The sequence below is a fragment of the Podarcis gaigeae genome (genome assembly GCF_964106915.1).
Source record: "Podarcis gaigeae genome assembly, chromosome: 1".
Lineage (NCBI taxonomy): Eukaryota > Metazoa > Chordata > Lepidosauria > Squamata > Lacertidae > Podarcis > Podarcis gaigeae.
Window position 1 is genome coordinate 32,707,674 of NC_139678.1, and position 21,702 is coordinate 32,729,375.

The following is a 21,702-nucleotide window of genomic DNA, read 5'->3' on the forward strand; positions in this document are numbered from 1 at the left end:
GGCTACACAATGAAGATCACAGCACGGCAATGCATATACTTAGGGAGAACTCCTTTCGCCTCTAGAAGGTGCTGGGGGAGACTGTCAATAGCATACCCAGGGCACTCAACAGATATGCTCAGTAGAAAATTGGGAGTGAAAGAGCAAGGTTCACTGGTTATTTTAAAAAAAAATATTTATGCCATCCTTTATTCTATTTAGAAACACAGCCATTTATCACAACTTAAATGCAGTAAAACAGACAGAACACATAATTATTACACAGCAGCATAAGAAGCTGCTTTATACAGACTAAAGATCAGTTTTGTTTACACTGATTGGCAGTGGCTATCCAGGATTTCCTAGACAGCATCTTAAAAAGCAGAGACATCACCTTGCCAACAAAGGTCCGTATAGTCAAAGCCATGGTTTTCCCAGTAGTGATGCATGGAAGTGAGAGCTGGACCATAAAGAAGGCTGATCGCCGAAGAATTGATGCTCTTGAATTATGGTGCTGGAGGAGACTCTTGAGAGTCCCATGGACTGCAAGAAGATCAAACCTCTCCATTCTTAAGGAAATCAGCCCTGAGTGCTCACTGGAAGGGCAGATCGTGAAGCTGAGGCTCCAGTACTTTGGCCCCCTCATGAGAAGAGAAAACTCCCTGGAAAAGACCCTGATGCTGGGAAAGATGGAGGGCACAAGGAGAAGGGGACAACAGAGGACGAGGTGGTTGGACAGTGTTCTCGAAGTTAGCAGCATGAGTTTGACTAAACTGCGGGAGGCAGTGGAAGACGTGCTCTGGTCCATGGGGTCATGAAGAGTCGGACACAACTAAATGACTAAACAACAACAACATCCAGGATTTCAGGACCAAGGCTCTCCCAGCCCTACCTGGAGATGCCAACAATTGAACCCGGGACTCTTTTGCGTGCCAAAGAGATTATCTACCACAGAGCTACAGCAAATGAAAACAGGCACAAATTAAAAATGACTGGGTGGATAAAACTATTTTAGCTTGGCAACAAAAGGATCATAATGTGACTGCCAGGTGGGTCTCTGTAGGGAGGGTCATCCCAGAGTTGGCAAGGGGTGGGCATTGCAGAGAAAGCCCCTTGTCATGACACCTGACAAATGGCACCTGAAAAATGGTCACAGCAGGTTAATGCACAAGCAGGTTGATAAGGGAAGATGTCGTTCTTCAGTTATCTGGGTCCCAAGTCATTTAGGGCTCTAAAGGCGTGTACCAGCACTTGGGCCTGGAAGCCAATAGGTAGTACAGATCCTTTTAAACTGGTGCATTAGGCCTAATTCTTTGGCAAGAAAACTACTGCCAACTATTGAGTTTTGACAATGTCAGGCATTTTTCAGACAGATCAAAATTAGGGCTGCCACATGTACAAATTTTGTCCGGATTTCAAAGGTCCAGGGGGGATTTTCGGCAGGCAGCAGTTTGTCCTGGATCTTAGGCAAGTCAATCAAAACTTTATGGGTTTGGGGTTTTTTTTTGCGTTTTGTGGGAGGGAAAAGCTCAACAACTTTTGGGGTGTCCTGGTTTTTACTTTTTGAAATATGGCAGCCCTAGCAAAATTGAAAACATTGATGTCCTTTTTTCCTTTCTTTTGCAAACTTCCCCCATGATACTGAACAGAAAAGAAATATGCTGAACATGTGTTCAAGGACTGTGATTGATTTGATCTGTACTGCAAAGTAGCCAAGAAAAACCTGGCCTTTTTAATTTTGGATATTCCGGTAAACTGATTTGGGCATAAACTTTTTTCAGCAGGAAAGCACACATCTGAACTTAAAGAAATATTAACAAACAGCCAGATCTACTCAACTTTAGCCTTCCATGAAGAGAAAAATAAGGTGCATTCACTGATTTTCATTTCATCTGGGCCCATGGAAGCTGGCAACTACATGGCAGAACAACATGAGATATGCTGTGCCTGGAAGCTGCTGGGAAGCATGAGCCTTTTCCACCATTAATCATCATGCTTCACCTGACCTGCCTCTAGACGTGTGCAGGACATGAGAAATGTGCCATTCTCTCTAAACTGGTACTGTGTAAGATTGAGAAGGGAACACCGTGCGACCAACAGAAAAAGCAATGCAGAGAGGTATTATTATTAATGCATGGAGGGTGGCGGAGCCAAGCAATGGGGACATGTCAAAGAGCAAAGTGCATTCCCATTCTCCCTCTCATGTATGAAGAGAAGAATAACTGAATAGGGCAAACATGTTACAGTCAAATATATGGACTACCTAAATGGGAAACTGAAATGTTCCAGGCATTTCAGCAGCATATACAAAGTTGCTTCAAATGTTACAGGGCTGGATCCAGACTTTGCTCCTCTAAGTAGGAACATCCCTTGAATGCAGTTCTGCTCAGGGGATGTTCCGTGTGGGGGGGGGGTTGGGGGGAGGGGGCAGATTCCGACTCCCCATGCAACCCCTGGCACTACCTCTGACACTGTTGTGGAGGGCTGGGCAATCCTCCTACAACACCCTGGGAAATGGTGCTAGGAGCTGCATGGGTTGGGAGGAACTGGTAAAAGTCACCCCTCCCCATCTTCCCTACTGGTAGGATGCCTTTTGTGAAGAAAAAGATGTCTGCAAACAGAAGGACCCTTTCCATCCATCCAGTCTGGATCCAACTGACATGTGCATATAGACATGAGTCTATAACGTGTGAAGCAAGCATGAACCTGTGGCCCTCCAGTTGCTGTTGGACTACAATTTCCATCACCCCTGATCATTGGCCATCTTGACTTGGGTTGAAGGTCACTGGAGTCCAACAACATCTTGATAGTCACAAGGTCTGTCTCAAGGCAAATCTTTAAAAATGTAGTATAAACACCAGCAACTGGGAAACACTGGCCTGTGAGCGCTCAAATTGGGGAACAACCTTTACCAGAGGTGTCATGGGCTTTGAAGACACTCAAACTCAGGACAGAAGGGAGAAACGTGCAAAGAGGAAGGCACACTTGGCAAATCCACACCGTGATCAACTTCCACCCAGAAACCAATGTCCCCACTGTGGAAGGACGTGTGGGTCCAGAATTGGCCTCCACAGTCACTTACGTACACATTGTCAAAATTGTGTTTATGGAAGACAATCTTACTCGGCTACAAGTGATCGCTGAAGAAGAAGACCTCTGTTATAGAAGATAAATAAATACACAAGAATCCTATCTCTTCTTCAGATGTTATAACTAAGCTAAGCTGACAAATAAAAACCCTACAGTTTTGTTGCTGGATATAGCAATAAATAGCTGTCCTATTAAGCCTGAATAAATATTCAGATAAGAATTGGCCCACTAACTTTAATAGGGATTTCTGTCTGTTTTCTAACTTGAATCTCTTTGTGTTACAGGAAGAGGGGCCCATTTAGTTGACAAACGCCGTTTTCCAAAAAGAAAGACAATGTACTTACTTTTGAAGTTTCTCACTGGCCTCCTGTGAAGCCTCTAAAGCTTGCTGAAACTTCAATTCTGCATTTGCTCTCTCTTCCGCTGCTTGCTGAAGATGGGCCGTCAGCTCCTCATTTTGAAGCAGTAGCATCGACACAACATCCTCTCTGTTTTTCAGAGCTTTTTCATAAGTTATGAGAGTGGCGTTGAACTGATCCTTAAGGTTCACTTCTTGAGACAAAGACTGGTGTAAACTGCAAAAACAAAAAAGGTAGGTCTTTTCAGTATGGTCAGTGCAGGTTTGGCATGTAAAAAGAGGACTTTTAAAAGATGGTACAAATATGCCATGGCCAAAATATTTCAATGTAAAATTCAAACTGCAAGCCAAGAAGATCTGAAGCACCGGTGCTAATGGTTCCACAATACTTTAAAAATAAACACAAAACTAAATCAACGTTTGCATAATGATGCATGCATATCATACTACAGTGGTACCTCGAGTTACATACGCTTCAGGTTACATACACTTCAGGTTACAGACTCCGCTAACCCAGAAATATTACCTCAGGTTAAGAACTTTGCTTCAGGATGAGAACAGAAATTGTGCTCTGGTGGCGCAGCAGCAGCGGGAGGCCCCATTAGCTAAAGTGGTGCTTCAGGTTAAGAACAGTTTCAGGTTAAGTACGGACCTCTGGAATGAATCAAGTACTTAACCCGAGGTACCACTGTATACAGACCACTTGCCTCTCAGCAGTACTATGAAGTAGAGGGAAGTGATATGGCCTATTCTCACGAAACAAATAAAAAACCCAGGATTAAATATAAAGGTAAAGGTAAAGGTACCCCTGCCCGTACGGGCCAGTCTTGACAGACTCTGGGGTTGTGCGCCCATCTCACTTAAGAGGCCAGGGGCCAGCGCTGTCCGGAGACACTTCCGGGTCACGTGGCCAGCGTGACATCGCTGCTCTGGCCAGAGCCAGAGCCAGAGCCGCACACGGAAACGCCGTTTACCTTCCCGCCGGTGAGCGGTCCCTATTTATCTACTTGCACCCGGAGGTGCTTTCGAACTGCTAGGTTGGCAGGCGCTGGGACCAAGCAGCGGGAGCGTACCCCGCCACAGGGATTCGAACCGCCGACCTTTCGATCGGCAAGTCCTAGGCGCTGAGGCTTTAACCCACAGCGCCACCTGCGTCCCAGGATTAAATATACTAATGTACTATTGACCAACAGCATAACATTTTGTTACAGCCAATGGCTGTAACAGTAGCTGAACAGCCAGTAGCTGAAACAGAGGAAGTGTGAATAATTAGCACTTTCCTTTCCTTTCCTTTTCATGATCTTGCATATCCTCCATGTCAAGATACATTAACAGCTTGGGGAACGGATCCATTGAGACCATCCCATTAGCACAAAGACTTCTGCTTGTGCGATGGAAACTACCCTGCTCCTCTCTCCACATGACCCTCCAATTTGGGGATATGTGGAGGGAGGAGAGAGAAGGGAAGTTCCACGACAGAAGTGGAAGCCCTTGGGCTAACGTTACAACTCCATTGGACACAACCCTATACGTATCTCTTTATTTCTGCAGAAGTATCTGAGAAGCAGCAGTATGGCTCGCACCTCCTCTGTTGCCACTGCTAAGGATCATCCCAAGCCAGCTAGGACTTGAGACTTAATGAGCGCAACAGCTTCTGGAGCATCATAGGTTCCCCACCTGCGCTGTAGAACTTGGTGGGCGGGTGGGGTGGGGGAAGAAGGTTAAAAATACTGAGCTCACTACAATCAGTGCAGCTTTCAGCTTGGTGCCCAGGGTGAGCACTCTGCATGTCCACATCTAAGGCTGGCTTTGGGTGGAGCAAAATCCAGGTGCACATTCAATGGTCTTTTAGAATCAGATCATCTGATTGGTTAGACCCCATGGATGACAGTTAGTGGCTGTTAAGAGCAATTAAAATGTGCTACTAAGGCTGCAATTCTATGCACACTTTAAGTCCCACTGAACTATATTGAACTTGCTTCTCAGTAAACAAGCATAGGAGCACACTATTGGAAAGTGATGAAACATGCTTAAAGGTAAAAGGTAAAGCTACCCCTGCCCGTACGGGCCAGTCTTGACAGACTCTGGGGTTGTGCGCCCATCTCACTCAAGAGGCCAGGGGCCAGCGCTGTCCGGAGACACTTCCGGGTCACGTGGCCAGCGTGACATCGCTGCTCTGGCCAGAGCCAGAGCCAGAGCCAGAGCCGCACATGGAATCACCGTTTACCTTCCCGCTGGTAAGCGGTCCCTATTTATCTACTTGCACCCGGAGGTGCTTTCGAACTGCTAGGTTGGCAGGCGCTGGGACCGAACGACAGGAGCGCACCCCGCCGCAGGGATTCGAACCGCCGACCTTTCGATCGGCAAGCCCTAGGCGCTGAGGCTTTTACCCACAGCGCCACCTGCGTCCCCATGCTTAGGGTGCACTATTTATCACAGTTTTACCCCATTATTACTACCATCAATCCCACAGTGTGGTATTTATGCAGTTAACCTATGTTGTTCCACATAGCAACCCAGTGAGGTAGACTAGGCTGAGAAACAGTGACTTCAACTAGAGCCAGGGCTTTTTCGGCTACGGCTCCAATCTGGTGGAACGCTCTGTCACAAGAGACTAGAGCCCTGTGGAACTTGACATCTTTCCGCAGGGCCTGCAAGACAGAGTTGTTCCACCAGGCCTTTGGTCAGGGCGCAGCCTGACTCCCTCCTTTGGCAACCTTCACAGAACTTTAGCTTAATGGTTGCCATTAATTTGATTTTAATTAATGTTTATAATGAAATGTTTTTAGAATGTTGCACTATTTTATTGTTGTTAGCCGCCCTCAGCCCGGCTTTGGCTGGGGAGGGCGGGATATAAATAAAATTTATTATTATTATTATTATTATTATTATTATTATTATTATTATTATTTTATTATTATTCAAGGTTACCACAATATAAATGAATGAGTGGATATCTTTCTTTAATTATTTTTGTTTAAAATAAATACATAATCTGAGCAGCTTTTTAAAATCTTTGCCCTATATTGCTTTTGCAGGGAACCATTCTCCCCACCATGTGCAAACATTGGGTTGGATAGATTGGATGTCACACATTTGAACCATCATGGAAGTAAGAAATGAGGCATAAATTGTGTTTTCCTATTTTGAGATTTGAAAAGTAAGCACTGAATAACAAACAGAACTCTGTGTCAAGAGTGTTGGCACTCCCCTTTCCTTTCTGCAGAAAACACGACCGCATTGCCAGATCATATAGAAATTAAAACCCTCTGCGCATGCATAAGTAAAATATGGCTGATTTAATAGGAATCTAAAAGTTAAAGGTCAGAGTATCGGTATGTCATTACACCTACCACCTGAGGTTGTTTGAAAATGGTGCGAGGTACCTATTCAATTAAATAAGGACATTCTGAAACTATAAATAATGTATAAAGAAATACGAAAAATCCACAGAGCAGAGAGTCTAAAATAAATAAATAAAAACCACTGGAAGAGTAGCAGATAAAATATATTGACTCGCATTTCACACACACACACACACACACAAAAAAAGAGACGGGGGAAAATTAAATACTCAAGCATTTCAAAGGAAAATGTAAAGCTGTAAGCTGAAGACATCACTGTCTTGCTTTTAAGGCACTTAAAGAGTTTCATAAAGAGAAGCCTAGAATTTAGTTCTTCTTCACTTTATTTTCTGCCGTTCACCTGCAGGTCCCATGGTGGGTTACAAAAATTAAAAATTAAAAAGAGTTAAAACATGTGCATTAATTTACGTCCAAATAAAGATGCATAGGATTGGACCGAACCAAAGGATTCAAGTTACAAGAAAGGAGATTCTGACTGAACACCAGGAAGAACTTTCTGATAATAAGAGCTGTTTGACAGTGGGATGGACTTCCTTGGGAGGTGAAGGACTCTCCTTCCTTGGAGGATTTGAAGCAGATTTTGGGTGGCCAGCTGTCATGGATGCTGTCATGCTGTCATGGATGATTACTGCTTTGCAGGAGGCTGGATTAGATGACGCTTGCAGAACATCAGAGAGCTTGAAGGCCTCTGGCTTATGTTTACTATACTTGAAGAAACATGAAAAGATCATGTTTGAGTTGGCCTCTTCTGCACCCATTCAAATCAATGGACTTCAGTTAGTCACAAAAAGCCCAAATAAAACAAGAAGAGTCAGTGTGGTGCAGTGGTTAGCGTGTTGGACCAGGAGGAACAGGGTTAAAATCCTCACTCAGCCAAAAAGCTCACTGGGTGTTCCTGGGTCAACCACTGCCTCTCAGCTGAATCTACCTCACAGGGTTGTTGTGAGGATTAAATAAGGGGAAGAACCATGTTCACCACTGTGTGCTCCTTGAAGAAAAAGGCAGGCTACAAACGTAATAAACAAAATAATGTTCCTTGATTTCAGTGGATCTACTTTAAATATGACTTAGTGAGATACAACAAAATCCAGATAAAAAGGAAATTAAGGAGAGGAAGGAGAGAATTCTTAGGGGTTGGAAGGATGAAGCAGCTTCAGGAGGCAAGGGAGGGCCGCATCAAATGAAGTCAGGGGCCACATGCACCACCCAGGCTACAGGCTGCTTACCTCTGTCTACCCTGACTTGTGACAGACATAGAAGTCTTTCCTAGTCCTACCTAGAGATGCCAGGGATTGATCGTGGGATAATCCAAGGGCAAAGTGTGCGTTCTAGGTAAAGGTAAAGGACCCCTGGACGGTTAAGTCCAATCAAAGGCGACTATGGGGTTGCGGTGCTCATCTTGTTTTCAGGCCGAGGGAGCCAGCGCTCGTCCACAGACAGCTTTCCGGGTCATGTGGCCAGCATGACTAAACCACTTCTGGTGCAACGGGACACCATGACGGAAAACAGAGCACACAGAAATGGTGTTTACCATCCTGCTGCAGCGGTACCTATTTATCTACTTGCGCTGGCATGCTTTCGAACTGCTAGGTTGGCAGAAGCTGGGACAGAGCAACGGGAGCTCACCCCGTCACGGGGATTCAAACCACCAATCTCCCGATTGGCAAGTCCAAGAGGCTCAGTGGTTTAGACCACAGCGCCACCCACGTCCTCCTAAAAGCACTCTTCTACTGAACTATAGCCATTCTTCATGTGGAATAAATCCCTCTGAACACAATCAGACATAAATATAGGTAAACAGGCATAAAATTGTGCCGCATGACAAATTCAAAAGGCCAATTTGCCATGAAGAGTGGGCACACGAGGTGGAATTGAAGACAGAGTAACGATCCTAATTTCATGCAGAATGCCAAAACCCCCAGCAAAAGAGCACTCTGCTTCAAAAACATTCTGACAGCATGATGTCACCTTAATATATCTTTTGTGGGGTTTTTAAAGACACTTGAAGGAGTAACTCCACATTTTCAGCAAAGTGAAGAATTATGCGAAGTGGTCATTCAGTCAAAAGTGACACTTTTCTGATAACAGAAAATCTCTCACTGCTGGAATACAACTCGGGCACTGGAATCACCTCAAAAGCAAGTCCAACTTAATGGCTGTGCTATATGCCATTTACTTTTATTATCATCCCCAGGAAATAGGTTTACCCTGCTTTAAAATTTATACAGCTCATCTTGCAAGCTGCTTTCTAAAAATTAGCTTGAAGGAAATAGTGATTCAGGAGACAGAGCGGAAATCAATTCCAATTCGATATTGATAGCTACCGTGCGATGTAAACTGTGTGTTCTTTCTAATTAAATGTAAACACGCTTGGTTCTAAAGTCCAGCAGTGATGACAACAGCCATTAGAATGGATTGCTTAAGCATTGATCAACCGATTTGTCTGAACCTTTTGTTCATATCTTACGTATTCTTGAGCAATCTGCGGCAGGGTTAGTGTCAGTTCCAACTGACTTTAGTTTAGGTCATCTTCAGGTAAAAAAAAAAAAAAAACTTGACAGGAATGTTGAGTGCTCAGTAATGCCTAAAGTTATTCATTAACTATGTCCTTCTGATAGCTAATCAATACCATTGCATGGAGCCAAGCACACTGCTCTGAACTGCCCTTCTCCCAAAAGCCAAGTCTTGGTAAATATTTAATGGTAGTAAAGGTGTTTTGGGTTGCTATCAAACTGATTATGTTAAAGAACTCTTAAAAGAAACTTTATCTTCCCTCTCTCTGCAGAATTTGTTCAGCAATTCTAAAGCCCTGATGCAAAGTGGTTTGAGGAATGCTTTTCAATGCATCTTTTGAATGGTGGATATTCACCTCTGGTGTGTAAGAAAATAGTTTTGTTATAAAAGAATCAAGAGATCTCTTTTAAAGACCTGTATTTCCTTGTTAAAACACTATATAATGGTAGTGCAAGGGATCCCAGTGCCTTTCAAAAGTCGCTGGACTACAACTGCCATTATTCCTGACCATTGACCGTGTTGGCTGAGACTGATGGGAACTGGAGTTCAACATCTGGGGGTGGGGTGTCACAGGTTCCTCAACCCTGTTAGAAAGCAACCCAACCCTCTTGGGCCCCTTTGCAACAAGGAAAGGCTGTATTCCAGTTTCCCAGTTCTGCGCCTACTTTGCATATGACGCAAACTGTTTGCTAATTATGCAGTCAGGTATACTGTATTAGCTATTTAATTGTCTATCAGCCGCTTCCTGTATGTTCCTGGCAAATATCTCAAAAACGTTGGGGAAGAATCAGAAGCAACTTTTTTTTTTTTAATGTCCATTTGCTCATGCCAGAATTTGCTTACTCTTTTATTCGCTCACAATAGGAGCAGCTTAATGGGGACAGAGGTGTTGCAAACTGCCTGCAATGCTGTTGCTCTAGCAATACGTATTCTGCATCCACGCATATATATTCAAATGCCATTTTGGAATCTTCAGCAAAAATCACACCACGGGTTTTGTGGCTGGAAGTATTCTTGAGATAACATTACAAGGGAAATGGAAGAAGCCAATATCAAACTATTACAACAGGATTTTTATTTTTTTTAAAGTTGCTCCAAGTTTAGAATCCTCCCACCCCCCCCCCCCACAGCACAGGAGCCAACTCCTGGGGGAGGGGGAGTCCTTGTGCAGGGCTTCTGTTGAAGGTCTTTATTAGCTCAATGTCATCCAATATCTGTAGATCAGTTATGTGGTAAAAGGTAAAGGTAAAGGGACCCCTGACCATTAGGTCCAGTCGTGACCGACTCTGGGGTTGCGGCACTCATCTCGCTTTAGTGGCCGAGGGAGCCGGCGTACAGCTTCCGAGTCATGTGGCCAGCATGACTAAGCTGCTTCTGGCGAACCAGAGCAGCGCATGGAAACGCCGTTTACCTTCCCGCCAGAGTGGTACCTATTTATCTACTTGCACTTTGATGTGCTTTCGAACTGCTAGGTTGGCAGGAGCAGGGACCAAGCAACGGGAGCTCACCCCGTCATGGGGATTCGAACCGCCGACCTTCTGATTGGCAAGTCCTAGGCTCTGTGGTTTAACCCACAGCACCACCAGCGTCCCTCAGTTATGTGGTAGTACTGGCTTTTCCTCTTCCCATTTAGGCTGTAGCCTTGAGTTTTTGGACAGCATTTCTCGATTTAGAATCTAATCCACACCATTCATCGTTTCTATACAGCTCCATCATGCCTTCTTGGAATCATCTCTGTTTAGCCTAAAACACCCTATCTGTTTAAATCTGTTTCCTAAAGATGATCCTCTTACCATTTTAATTGCCTTTCCTGCAACTTTATCAGAGAAATCTGTGTAACCCAATACATTTCTGAATGCTTCTGAGGCAAAGTACATCTAAAGTTACACTAGCAAAAGTGCATCCCTATGGGCCTATGGAAGGGGAATGGAGAAAGAGTGGGCAGAGTTTGGCCCATCCGCTGTGAACGGAGAGTTGTCTTGGCAAACTAAAACTAGAAGCTCCTGTTGCCTATTGTAGTTTCTTGGTCTCAGTTGCTTGCTTCAATCATATTTAGCGTCCTAGAATGAAATAAATATTTCCAGAGAATAGCAATGCAGTCATTTTTCTAAGTAGATGTAGCTCCTTTACCCGCCAACAAGCCCTGGTTCCATGTCTAGCTATGACCCCTGGATTGAAAAGGTTCTTGGCAGGGAGGGGTCATTTGTTCCACCACCAAGTCTAAAAAAGGAGCAGGGAATACAACTGCACATCATAATAGACACATGGCTATGCTGCTGATACTATTGTATGGTTTTTGACACTAGCTCCATTCACTCCCTAAAAATGTATCCCTGTAGAATACATTTTTAGAAAACACATCCTAAGATGTGTTTTCTAAAAATGTATTCTACAGGGATAATGGAGGGGTAATAATCAGACACTCTATTAGATATTTTTTTTTAAGTCCCTAAATAATCATTTCACGGAGAGAACTGTGATTCCTGCGTTTAATCAAGAGTTAAAATATGCACAGTAATTCCTTATTTTCATAATATTCCTTTTGACAAAGATAACAGCCATGAAAACAGTTCCCACCTGGCCAAACCCGACATACAGGTTTTGTTGAGGAAAAAAGAAATGCATGACTTAATTATTGAAATGGATCTATTAGAACTGTCCCCCAATCCACCTTGCCTGCCCCACCTACAGATGAACTTCGAATGACCCGCTTTATGCAAAAAAGAATTGTAATAACTTGCACTAAAAGCTGCTTATAAAGCTCAGGCTGCCAGGAAGACAAAAGCAGAATTCAGAAATGCGTGTGTTGCCCCTAGAGGAGAAACATAGGGGGAAAAAGTCACCTTTTATCAAGTTTACTTTCATATCGAATAAATAGCTAAACTAATCTGAGCTGTGCTATAAGTTACTTCTTGCTAATTATGTTTGGTTTCATTAGTCCTTGATACTGTCTATTGTTTAAATTGCTTTCATTAAAACAGCAGATGGTGTCAAGAGTAACACAATGAAGAGACATTCCCCTACCCCAGCATTCCTTGAGTAAAAAGGGCAGTATTATAACAAGGGCTCCCCTCCCCCCATCAAATAATACTACCACGAAAAGGTGTTCTGAGATTATTATTATTATAAAAAAATAAGAATTTTCAAATGATTTAAACTAAAGGATGGTTTTCATTGTGCTTTGGGAGGTTAACTCTGCAGCCATCTCCTTATTTTAACCATCTCGTCCATTTTCAGTATTCTGAGATACCGTATTTTTCACTCTATAAGATGCACCAGACCACAAGACGCACCTAGTTTTTGGAGGAGGAAAACAAGAAAAAAAATATTCTGAATCTCAGAAGCCAGAACAGCAAGAGGGATCGCTGCACAGTGAAAGCAGCAATCCCTCTTGCTGTTCTGGCTTCTGTGATAGCTGCGCAGCCTGCATTCGCTCCATAAGACGCTCACACATTTCCTCTTACTTTTTAGGAGAGAAAAAGTGAGTCTTATAGAGCAAAAAATACGGTATATATCGGTGCTTACAGAACCAAAACAGCAACACTCATGAACAAGAGGACGGTATCAGCAAGGTTGGAGAAAGCTGAATATTTAAAATAGAAAAAAATATTTAGGAGGGAAGAAACAAATCTTAAAGGGAAAAACAGCCCTGCTCAATGGCCAGTGAATGGGGGGGGGGGCAGAAAACTGGGTGGCAAGGGGAATGGAGAATCCAGACAGACTGAAGCACTGAACAGGAGAACTCCATGCTATAACTTTTTGTTGCATGTCTCACTTGCAGGACTATGTTCTGGTTTACATACGGCTGGACTTTGACTTAGATCTTCATTAATGTTGGTAGATTTGGCACTGCCCACTTCTAGACATGTAGGATTCCTTCCCTCAATAAGGGTATAGCTGCAACATCGCGTGCCACATTTATATACAGATTTTCTGCCAAAGTACTCAAAAATGATATGGAAAGGGACAGGGAAAATTAATGGAGGGCAGGTAATCAGCTGAAAACAGCATAATGTTCTGTAGCAACAAAACATCCTAAAGATTGACAAATTCACCATGGTATGGTAAGTTGTGGTGGACTAGAGTTTATTTCATTGGCTGGACTCTAGTCACACAGGCCTATGCCAGGGGTTGAGAACCTGCAGCCCTCCAGATGTTACTAGACTCCAGCAGTCCAGCCACAATGGTCAAAAAGCAGGGATGATGGGAGCTATGATCTGGCAACTTCTAGAGGGTCACAGGTTCCCCATTCCTGGTCCATAATCAATTCATTAGTCTTCAGGTCACCATGATGCTCCAAGTTGTTTATACATGCTAACATGACTACACATCTGGAAGCTATAATGCTTCAATCTTAGACATGCTTACTAGGGAGTAAACCCCACTGGATACAATGGGCTAGATTGAAGTAACCTGGCACATTAGCAGAAGCTAGTGTGTGATTCCCACTAACATAATGGGGCTCCCCCCCAAAAATCTACTCTAGTGGTTTGGGAGAACCCCCAAAACAGCACATGGGGAGCTGAGAGGGGGATTGTTCCATCTGGCAAGCAGAAATGCTTGCCACTAATGGATCAAAACAGTGTGGCATATTTCTCCTAATAGAAATTACTTAGGAATAAACATGTGTAAGATTGCATTCTCAGTCATGGTGATTAACAGCAATCTCCAAGTTTAGGGCCAGTGCACTTGAAACCTGATAGGACAAAAAACAGGGGAGGACTGTTCCAAGTTTTGGGATGACAACTCGTTGGCCACAGTTAAAAACAGAATTCTGGATTAGATGCATTTTGGCTTGATCCAGCAAGATTCTCTGCGTGCCTTTTTATGACATGACAACTCTGAAAGTTCTTCTTCATACTTCTGTTGAAATGTGCTCACCAACTAAGCCAAGGAATTAACCCCCACATTTATATTTCAGGGTTCCCTGAGAGCTCCCCCTTTTTACTGGAGACAGAAACGTGAGAAAAGGAGTCAGAGCAGTTTAGGCTTGGAATGCTGCATCTTATATAATCCCCTCTCACTGGTCAGGTGAGTCTTTCCCTCTACAGCTGCAATGACCTTTTAATTTATTATTATTATAAACTTCCAAGGGATAGAAGAAAATGTCATTTGGTCTGCATTCTTAAGTGAAGTGATCTAATCCACACCTTCCAGAACAATACATGGTTCAGAATGTCATCATCTTTTGGACTTCACGCTTCTCCAAATGTTGCTACACAGTTCTTGGCTCAAAAGAATACAACAATGTACACACACACACACACACTGACTCCAGCTTCCTTGGGCTTGGTCCATTTATGAAAATAGCTGACCAAGAAGCACCTATGCTTTACATCATAGGCTACTTTAAATGAATCTTGGAAGACATCAAAGACCAGGGATGTCTCTGAACCTCAGCCACCCTGGACCACTGTGTCAAGAGGATGGTGTTTTCCCCATGTTCAGGGCTGAGACCATGGGACTAAAACAACCAATAACACACAGGGGCTGGCTGTATACCATGGAGAAGACATAGAAAAACAAGATCATAAATTGAAAGTTTGCCCCAGTCAAGAGATGGCTCAATCTGGATCCTGGAGGGCAGGTCTGGTAATTGTGAGGCAGGCAGAGAGTTGAGGTAAGATGTTGAGAGGATAGAGCTGTGAGTGTCATGTGGTCTGTCTGCACCCCTTAAGGTAGCCTACTGTCCTCTGGTGCAGTGGAGAACACTGTTCATGCCACCAGTGCTGAAGTAAGATTCAGCTGGCAGTCGGGTTACATTCTGTACTTGGAATTTACCTTTCACCTCAGAGAGCAGAATGTCTTGTGCTGGACCAGGTGAGGACAGTGACTTACCTTCTCAGGCTGCAATCTCACATGCGCTTATCTGGCAATTAAGTCTTACTGAATGTTACTTCTGAGTAGATATGTATATGATCACACTGTTAAGTCCCATTCCCCGCCTGGGTTTCTTCTCGACTCATTGCTACAAACAGACAACACAAAGTCAAGTGAGGAGGGTCTTCTCATATGGATGGAGGATCCACAGTAAAAGGTTATACATGTGATGGGGAGGATGCTCAGCTGAGACACTGTCAGGAGAAAATGGAAGAGTGTGCTTTTGGAGGGAAAGTCAAACCATTGGAGAGTTACAGCGCCAGCTGTGGCTGTAGAGAAGGATACAAGAGGGACATGTCTTGTTGCAGCTGAGGCAGAAAGTGGTGTCGGTTTTGCTTCTACAGGTGCACCATGGAGTTTCTTCTCTCTGCGCTCCTCCCAGTGGTCATTCCTCGTCTGCTCACTGCTGTGGATACATGACTTGACTATCTGTCTCCAGGCACTGCAACTGTCTGCAAGGGATTCCCACACAGCAGGGTTAATGTTGCCATCCTTCATGCCATGTTTGCAGGCATCATTGGTCTGCCAACAGTCCTAGGACTTGAAGCCAGTTCCCTGTACAGCACGTTCTTGTGGATCCTGCCATCTTCCATTCTGTATACATGACCAAGCCAACGCAGACGTCGCTGGGACTGAAGTGCAAAGAAGCTGGGAATGCGGGCTTGGGAGAACACATTTCTCTTTGAGACTCTGTCCTGCCATGTGATGTTCACAGCACATGTGAAAGGCATCAAGGTATTTCTCCTGGCAGGTGTAAGTTGCTCGCTTCCATAAAGCAGCATGCTCAACACCCACAAGTCCACAATATATATCTTAACATTCCTGTGTTGTGCATAAAACTGTCCTCTAACTGGAAAACCTGTTTATTAGCCACTTGGGTAAATACCACAATATGCTAAGACTTCACAGTGATATATTTTAAAGCTAACATGTCTTGGAATTAAAGCTCTCAATAATTACTAAATCTTAAAATTCTTAAAATAATCTTAAAATAAATCTTAAAATAATTACTAAATCTTAAAATTACTAAATCTTAAATTACAGTATTCCCTATATGACACCTACTGGAATCAAGTAACTGCCTGCAAAAAAGGTAAAATGCAGTTTACTTAAAAAAAAAATCCATTTTATCTTACTGGACCAGATAAATACATTTTGAAAGAAAAAGCAAAGAATTCTGGGTTACCTGAAGAAAAACAATCTATTGTTTTGCCATTGTTGGGTGAAATATTAATGACCATCACTAAGGGGACCATCACTTATTAGCTATCAAGCCTAAAAATACATATTTAAATTTTTGTTTTGGGATGCTATTTGCTCCCTGCCAGTTCAAGTTTTAACATTATTTCATTGGTCAGAATATCAGTTTATTTACTCTGAATGTTATCACTGCATGGTTCCCAATGTAAACACTTCCGCTGAATGCTGCATAGCTGTTTGTGTGCTGAAGGTAAACTAATGCTTTGGTATGGAATTGAAGGGAAGGATGTTAGGATCCACTATTCAGGAAGAACTTTCTGGGTCATGACCTTTTTCGTAAGCTGCTTGGCCTCTGGGGCATTGTTAAGGGGTGGCCCAGAGGGACACAACCCCCTGCTCATTTGCATGGGGCCCTAGATTTCCTGCCTTTCACCCCCACTTAAAAAATAAAAATAAAAGTTTGCTTACAGGGTGGCTTTCCCTCCGAAGAGCTGCCACAAGTTTGCATCTATGCACATAAACCAGCATATGCAAATTTTATGCAGATTTACACCATGGACCTGTGTCCCCATATCTAAAGCACCCAGCAATACTCAAAAAGCTTCTGACACTCTGGGAAGGTGACTCTTTAATACAGGCATGGCTTTTTCAAAGAGGAAAACATGTAAAGGGGTAAAGGAAGTAACCCTTGTCAACTCAAGTTTTGTTTTTGGGCTGAAATAAGTCCCCTGTCAAAGTCACACACATGCTGAGATTGTTAAAAGTTCAGGGATAGACATGGAATCAGCATCGTGTGCTAAAATGGTAAACTATTAAGATCGGTTTATCAAATTTAGATGTAGGGCACACAAGATTACTTTAATGGCAAGATCTGGGATGTGGGAGAAAGAAGGGAGCTAAGATTTTAGAACAAGAGAATATACTATGGAGGAGAAGAATGTCAGCAGCTTGCCTCATCAAGTACTGACAAATGGAATGTGAGAACTGCTCCTTAGATGAAAGGAGGCAGACGGAACAATTCAACTAATGGGATCACATTGAGCTAATGGGATCACTCTGACTTGCTTGGCTTCTGTGGGCATATGTCAAAATGCTAATGTTATTTTAAGGTAGTTTCTTTTATTTGTATATTCACTAGCAGTCGGCCATGACAGGTTTGGAGAATTTTGAGGCAGTTAAAACACATCCACATACTTTAAAAGTTGTAGGACAAAAAAAGCTAACTCCCTGAAAAGAGAGAAAGAGGATGGGGTAGGGGGGTGTGGGAGTGAACACAGAAGTCAGGCCCCCTTTCACTAGTTCTCCACTAAAACCCTAGGCTTAAACTCCCCTCAGTCTGAAAAACAACAACAAAACCTCATTTGAGGGTTTGGACTGCTTGTAAAGTGAGCAAACCTGCTGCTGAAAAAACCTTTTTTTAAAAAAACAACTTTAGCAGGCTGACACGAAGCCTGACCTGAGGTATGCAAGCAAAGCAGCTTACAAAGCCCACCAAGTACAATGGAGCCAACTTGCTCCTAAAGCACGTTTAGGGTGGCAGCCTTAACATGCATGCAGAGAGCAGTGTTTTTCCGGTATTCCCATCATGCTCTGCTGGTATTTTTAAGCTCAGTGATGAGTGCTAGTAGGGAAAAAAGTGTTTCTGGAACTCGACGCCTCTCTGTTCCTGCCCACTTCCTGTACCGTGGGTGCTTTTTAGGATTATAAAAGTCATGAACCACAATTCAATTAAGAAAATGGTTGCATAACCCAACTTGGATTTTGCACAACTGTGGCAAGTTTCCCTGTTTCTGATTTATGTAAATAACAGAACCTTCCGACACCAGAATTCCTGGCATTCGTTTAATTAACTCCTTTAAACAACCAATCACTTAAACACTTTTCTAACTCTTAACAAAACACATGTATGGGTATCTCCTCAGAAGCAAATCCCACTGAGTTCAATAGGCCTGACTGCCATAATACAGGATGTACAGTCTAAGCATATATGGCACAGATCTTGGATTCTCACCATACTCAACATGCCACTATCATCACTTCCTGGTACTGCTGATTCCACACTTTGGCCACCACATTTTGAAGCTGGTTCGCAAGCTATTCAGAGTCACTCATTTCAAAAATTCTTACACCCAGGACATTTCTCTGTAGGGGGGTTGGCATGAAATCAGCAGGTAAATTGTCCTGTCTCGTGATCTTATATACCAAACTGCTACATACATAGGTAATAAGAAGCCACAACTGATTATAGTTTCCTAGCCTGCAACACAACACAGACATACAAGTGGAAAAATGGCATCCAATGTTGTCAGATATGATGCTGTGCTAATCCTGCACTCTCCCCATCACCCCCGTTTCTGTGTACCATCTGCAAGTAGTTGTATGTAGAGCAAATGCTTTCTTCTTTATAATTTTGTAAATCTGGCTACGGTCACTAAAATCCTGTGAAACGTAACATCTTAGAGAGGCCATTCAGTAAAAGCCTGGGGTCACTGAGCTCCGCCCTGGAAACCTAAAGATCTGATAAGATTACTTGTATTATCTACAACATCATTAGCTTTAATACGACTAGTGGTTAAACATAGATAAGCTTTTGAGATACTATTGTTATATTCTATCTTGTAACAGTGGGCAACCTATTGTGACTTCACACTGGTCTGCTTTGAAACACTGCTCTTCTTTCTTACGATTATCCTCTCAAAGAACAGGCAAAAAAGAACTTAAAGAAGCTTTTTCTGGTGCAAGTAAATGAAATACCACATGAAAACCAATATGAGCAAATCTGAGGTTCCTACCCCACAACTTGAAGTTGAAAACAAATTGCCCAACCAACTTAAAGACTAACAAATTTATCGTGGTTTGTGAATTTGTGAATTCGAGTTGACTTCATCAGCTGCATGAAATGTAAGTTGTCAGATATACATGATTGGGGCGAGGGGAGAAAGAAATGTAGAGATGATGACAATTACATCAAAAGTTAAATGCAGCTAAATTTGTGTACATTCACAAATCAGTGTTGTGGATGATGCACCATTCCTGCAATGGTAAAATAATTAATACTAGCAGTAAAATAATGATGTGGCAAAATGCACTAATTGATCACACAACTTAATGTAGCACAAATAATTTATGAGGTACACTAACAAATTTCAAATCTGCTAAACACTTCAAAGTACAGTGGTACTTCGGGTTCCAGGCGCTTCAGGTTACAAACTCCGCTAACCCAGAAATAGGACCTCGGGTTAAGAGCTTTGCTTCAGGATGAGAACAGAAATTGCACGGTGGTAGCGGGAGGCCCCATTAGCTAAAGTGGTACCTCAGGTTAAGAACAGTTTCAGGTTGAGAACGGACCTCCAGAATGAATTAAGTTCTTAACCCGAGGTACCACTGTACACTGATTGCTACTCAATTTTCATTGTTAATAAATAAATAAATACTTAAATGTTTTCCTAGTTCAAATGGCAGGAAAATGCAGACCTTATGACCTCTTGGTGTGCTATGTGGTGAGTTCCCATAGAACAAGATTATTCTTTAATACCCATTTACAGGAGCCAAACATAATAACTTCTTTATAATTATTAAATGTGATAATACCAACTATTGGTATATCTGTCGAAACATTTTAATGTCTTGCAGATGTGGTGGTAAGATTTTCTCTCTAAGGAAAGCCCAAAAGTGCACCAGACCCTTCCCTGTCTTTTGGAATTGGCATTGCGGGGTAGGTAGGAAACCTGTAGCCTTCTAGATGTCATTGGACTTCAATTTCCACCAGCTCAGAGATTATGCGATATGCAGTCAATACCTGGAGGGCCACAGGCTCCCCATCCTGGCATATGAAATGGGAAGGAACTCAAAAGTCAGCCAGTTCAATCAATCCCTAGCTGTGAAGAAGGAAGAACCTTTCATATTTTCACCCAGCCCTAAATCTACCCAAGTGCCTTACAGTGCAGTCCCATTCATATCTATTTAGAGGTCCCACCAATTTCAATGAAACTTACTCTCAGGTCTGCAGCGTAAGACTCACCAAGGATTTTGGCAGTTTTAGGGGAGGATTCACAAGAGGAAGCGGTGCTCAACCCGGGCATGGAAATATTCAGTTTTGGGTCCCAGCGCAGGGTGCAGGACAGGCATTCACAAGAGAGAATCAGTGGGTAGAGGAAGAGTCACAAACCCTCCTGCCAATTCACTCTTGTTAGTGTGACCTCCAATCTCTCCATTAGCATTACAAAAGAAGCACAGGGTTTGGAACCCCACGTTCCTCTTAGAAATTCCTCTTAGAATTTCGAGTTCTGTCCTAACCAATCTCACTAACAGAAAAACAAACATTCAAAACACGACAGGAATAAAAACACCTTCCTGTCTGCATTGCTCAGAGGAGGACTAAAAGTCTTCTTCCCTTCACCGTTACTCCCCGCCCCTCCTCCCACCAGTCACAGAACATCTAAATGTGTATTTTGTGCTGAAATATGTATTAAATTAGGGATTTAGTACAAGAACACTGATAAAAGAACAGAACATAGGATTGGGAGAACCAAGACTTAACCTCTTTTTTTGTATAGCCAGAACACCACCAAAAACTAAAATGCACAAAAGGGCATCACAAGTGGATACTGACTTAAAAAAACCAAACAAAACCAAAACCCTAAACAACACGCTTGGCAATTCCTTACTTTTTCTTTATTTCATTTAAATTGTGTGATATCAAGTTGCACTGGGTTAGGTTCTTTCATATGAAGTGAATAAATCGAGACATATCACATTGTGTTCCACGGCGCAGAGAAGGTAAACAAAGACCTCTTCTTTATGGCAAAGCAGAAAAAGATAATTCGTTCCCCGCCTTTAGCCTCCCACCCTGTACACATCTGATGGGTCTTTTGTGGAGAAGGCAATCTGAAGCATAAAAATGAGACTGTCAAGCCCAGATACCTTTTCCATTCTGAATGATGGAAAAATCTATGTCACACACACTGCTAGTAAAAATGAGAATTGCTTGCTTGCTGCTGCTGCTGCTGCTGCTGCTGTGTGTGTGTGTGTGTGTGTGTGTGTGATTATTGCATCAGGTGATTTTCATTTGTATATTTCATATTCACTCCAAAACTGGTATGAAGAAAATAAAATAGAATATTAAACAAGGAACTTAATATTAAATGAAATCTGAATAGTTACATGGGCAGGCTTGAAACCTTTCTTAGTTTCTGTGTGTGTACAGAAGTCTGCAGTTGAGTAAGGGAGGGATATAAAAAACACCATTCTACTTAAAATACTTTCTTTATAGCAGGTCTTGCTTTGCACATGGAAATGTCAGATCTGCATGTGAAA

General features: G+C 42.7%; 1 protein-coding gene across 4 annotated transcripts in view; it reads right to left on the reverse strand.

The window, feature by feature from the left end:
* MIPOL1 (mirror-image polydactyly 1) overlaps nt 1-21,702 on the reverse strand; it is a 192,761-nt gene that overhangs the window by 29,685 nt on the left and 141,374 nt on the right. For all 4 annotated transcript variants that reach the window (XM_083741529.1, XM_083741530.1, XM_083741531.1 and 1 more), the window contains one exon: nt 3,414-3,644. In XM_083741529.1, the coding sequence (XP_083597655.1) occupies nt 3,414-3,644 (231 nt within the window). The remainder of the gene's footprint in view (nt 1-3,413; nt 3,645-21,702) is intronic.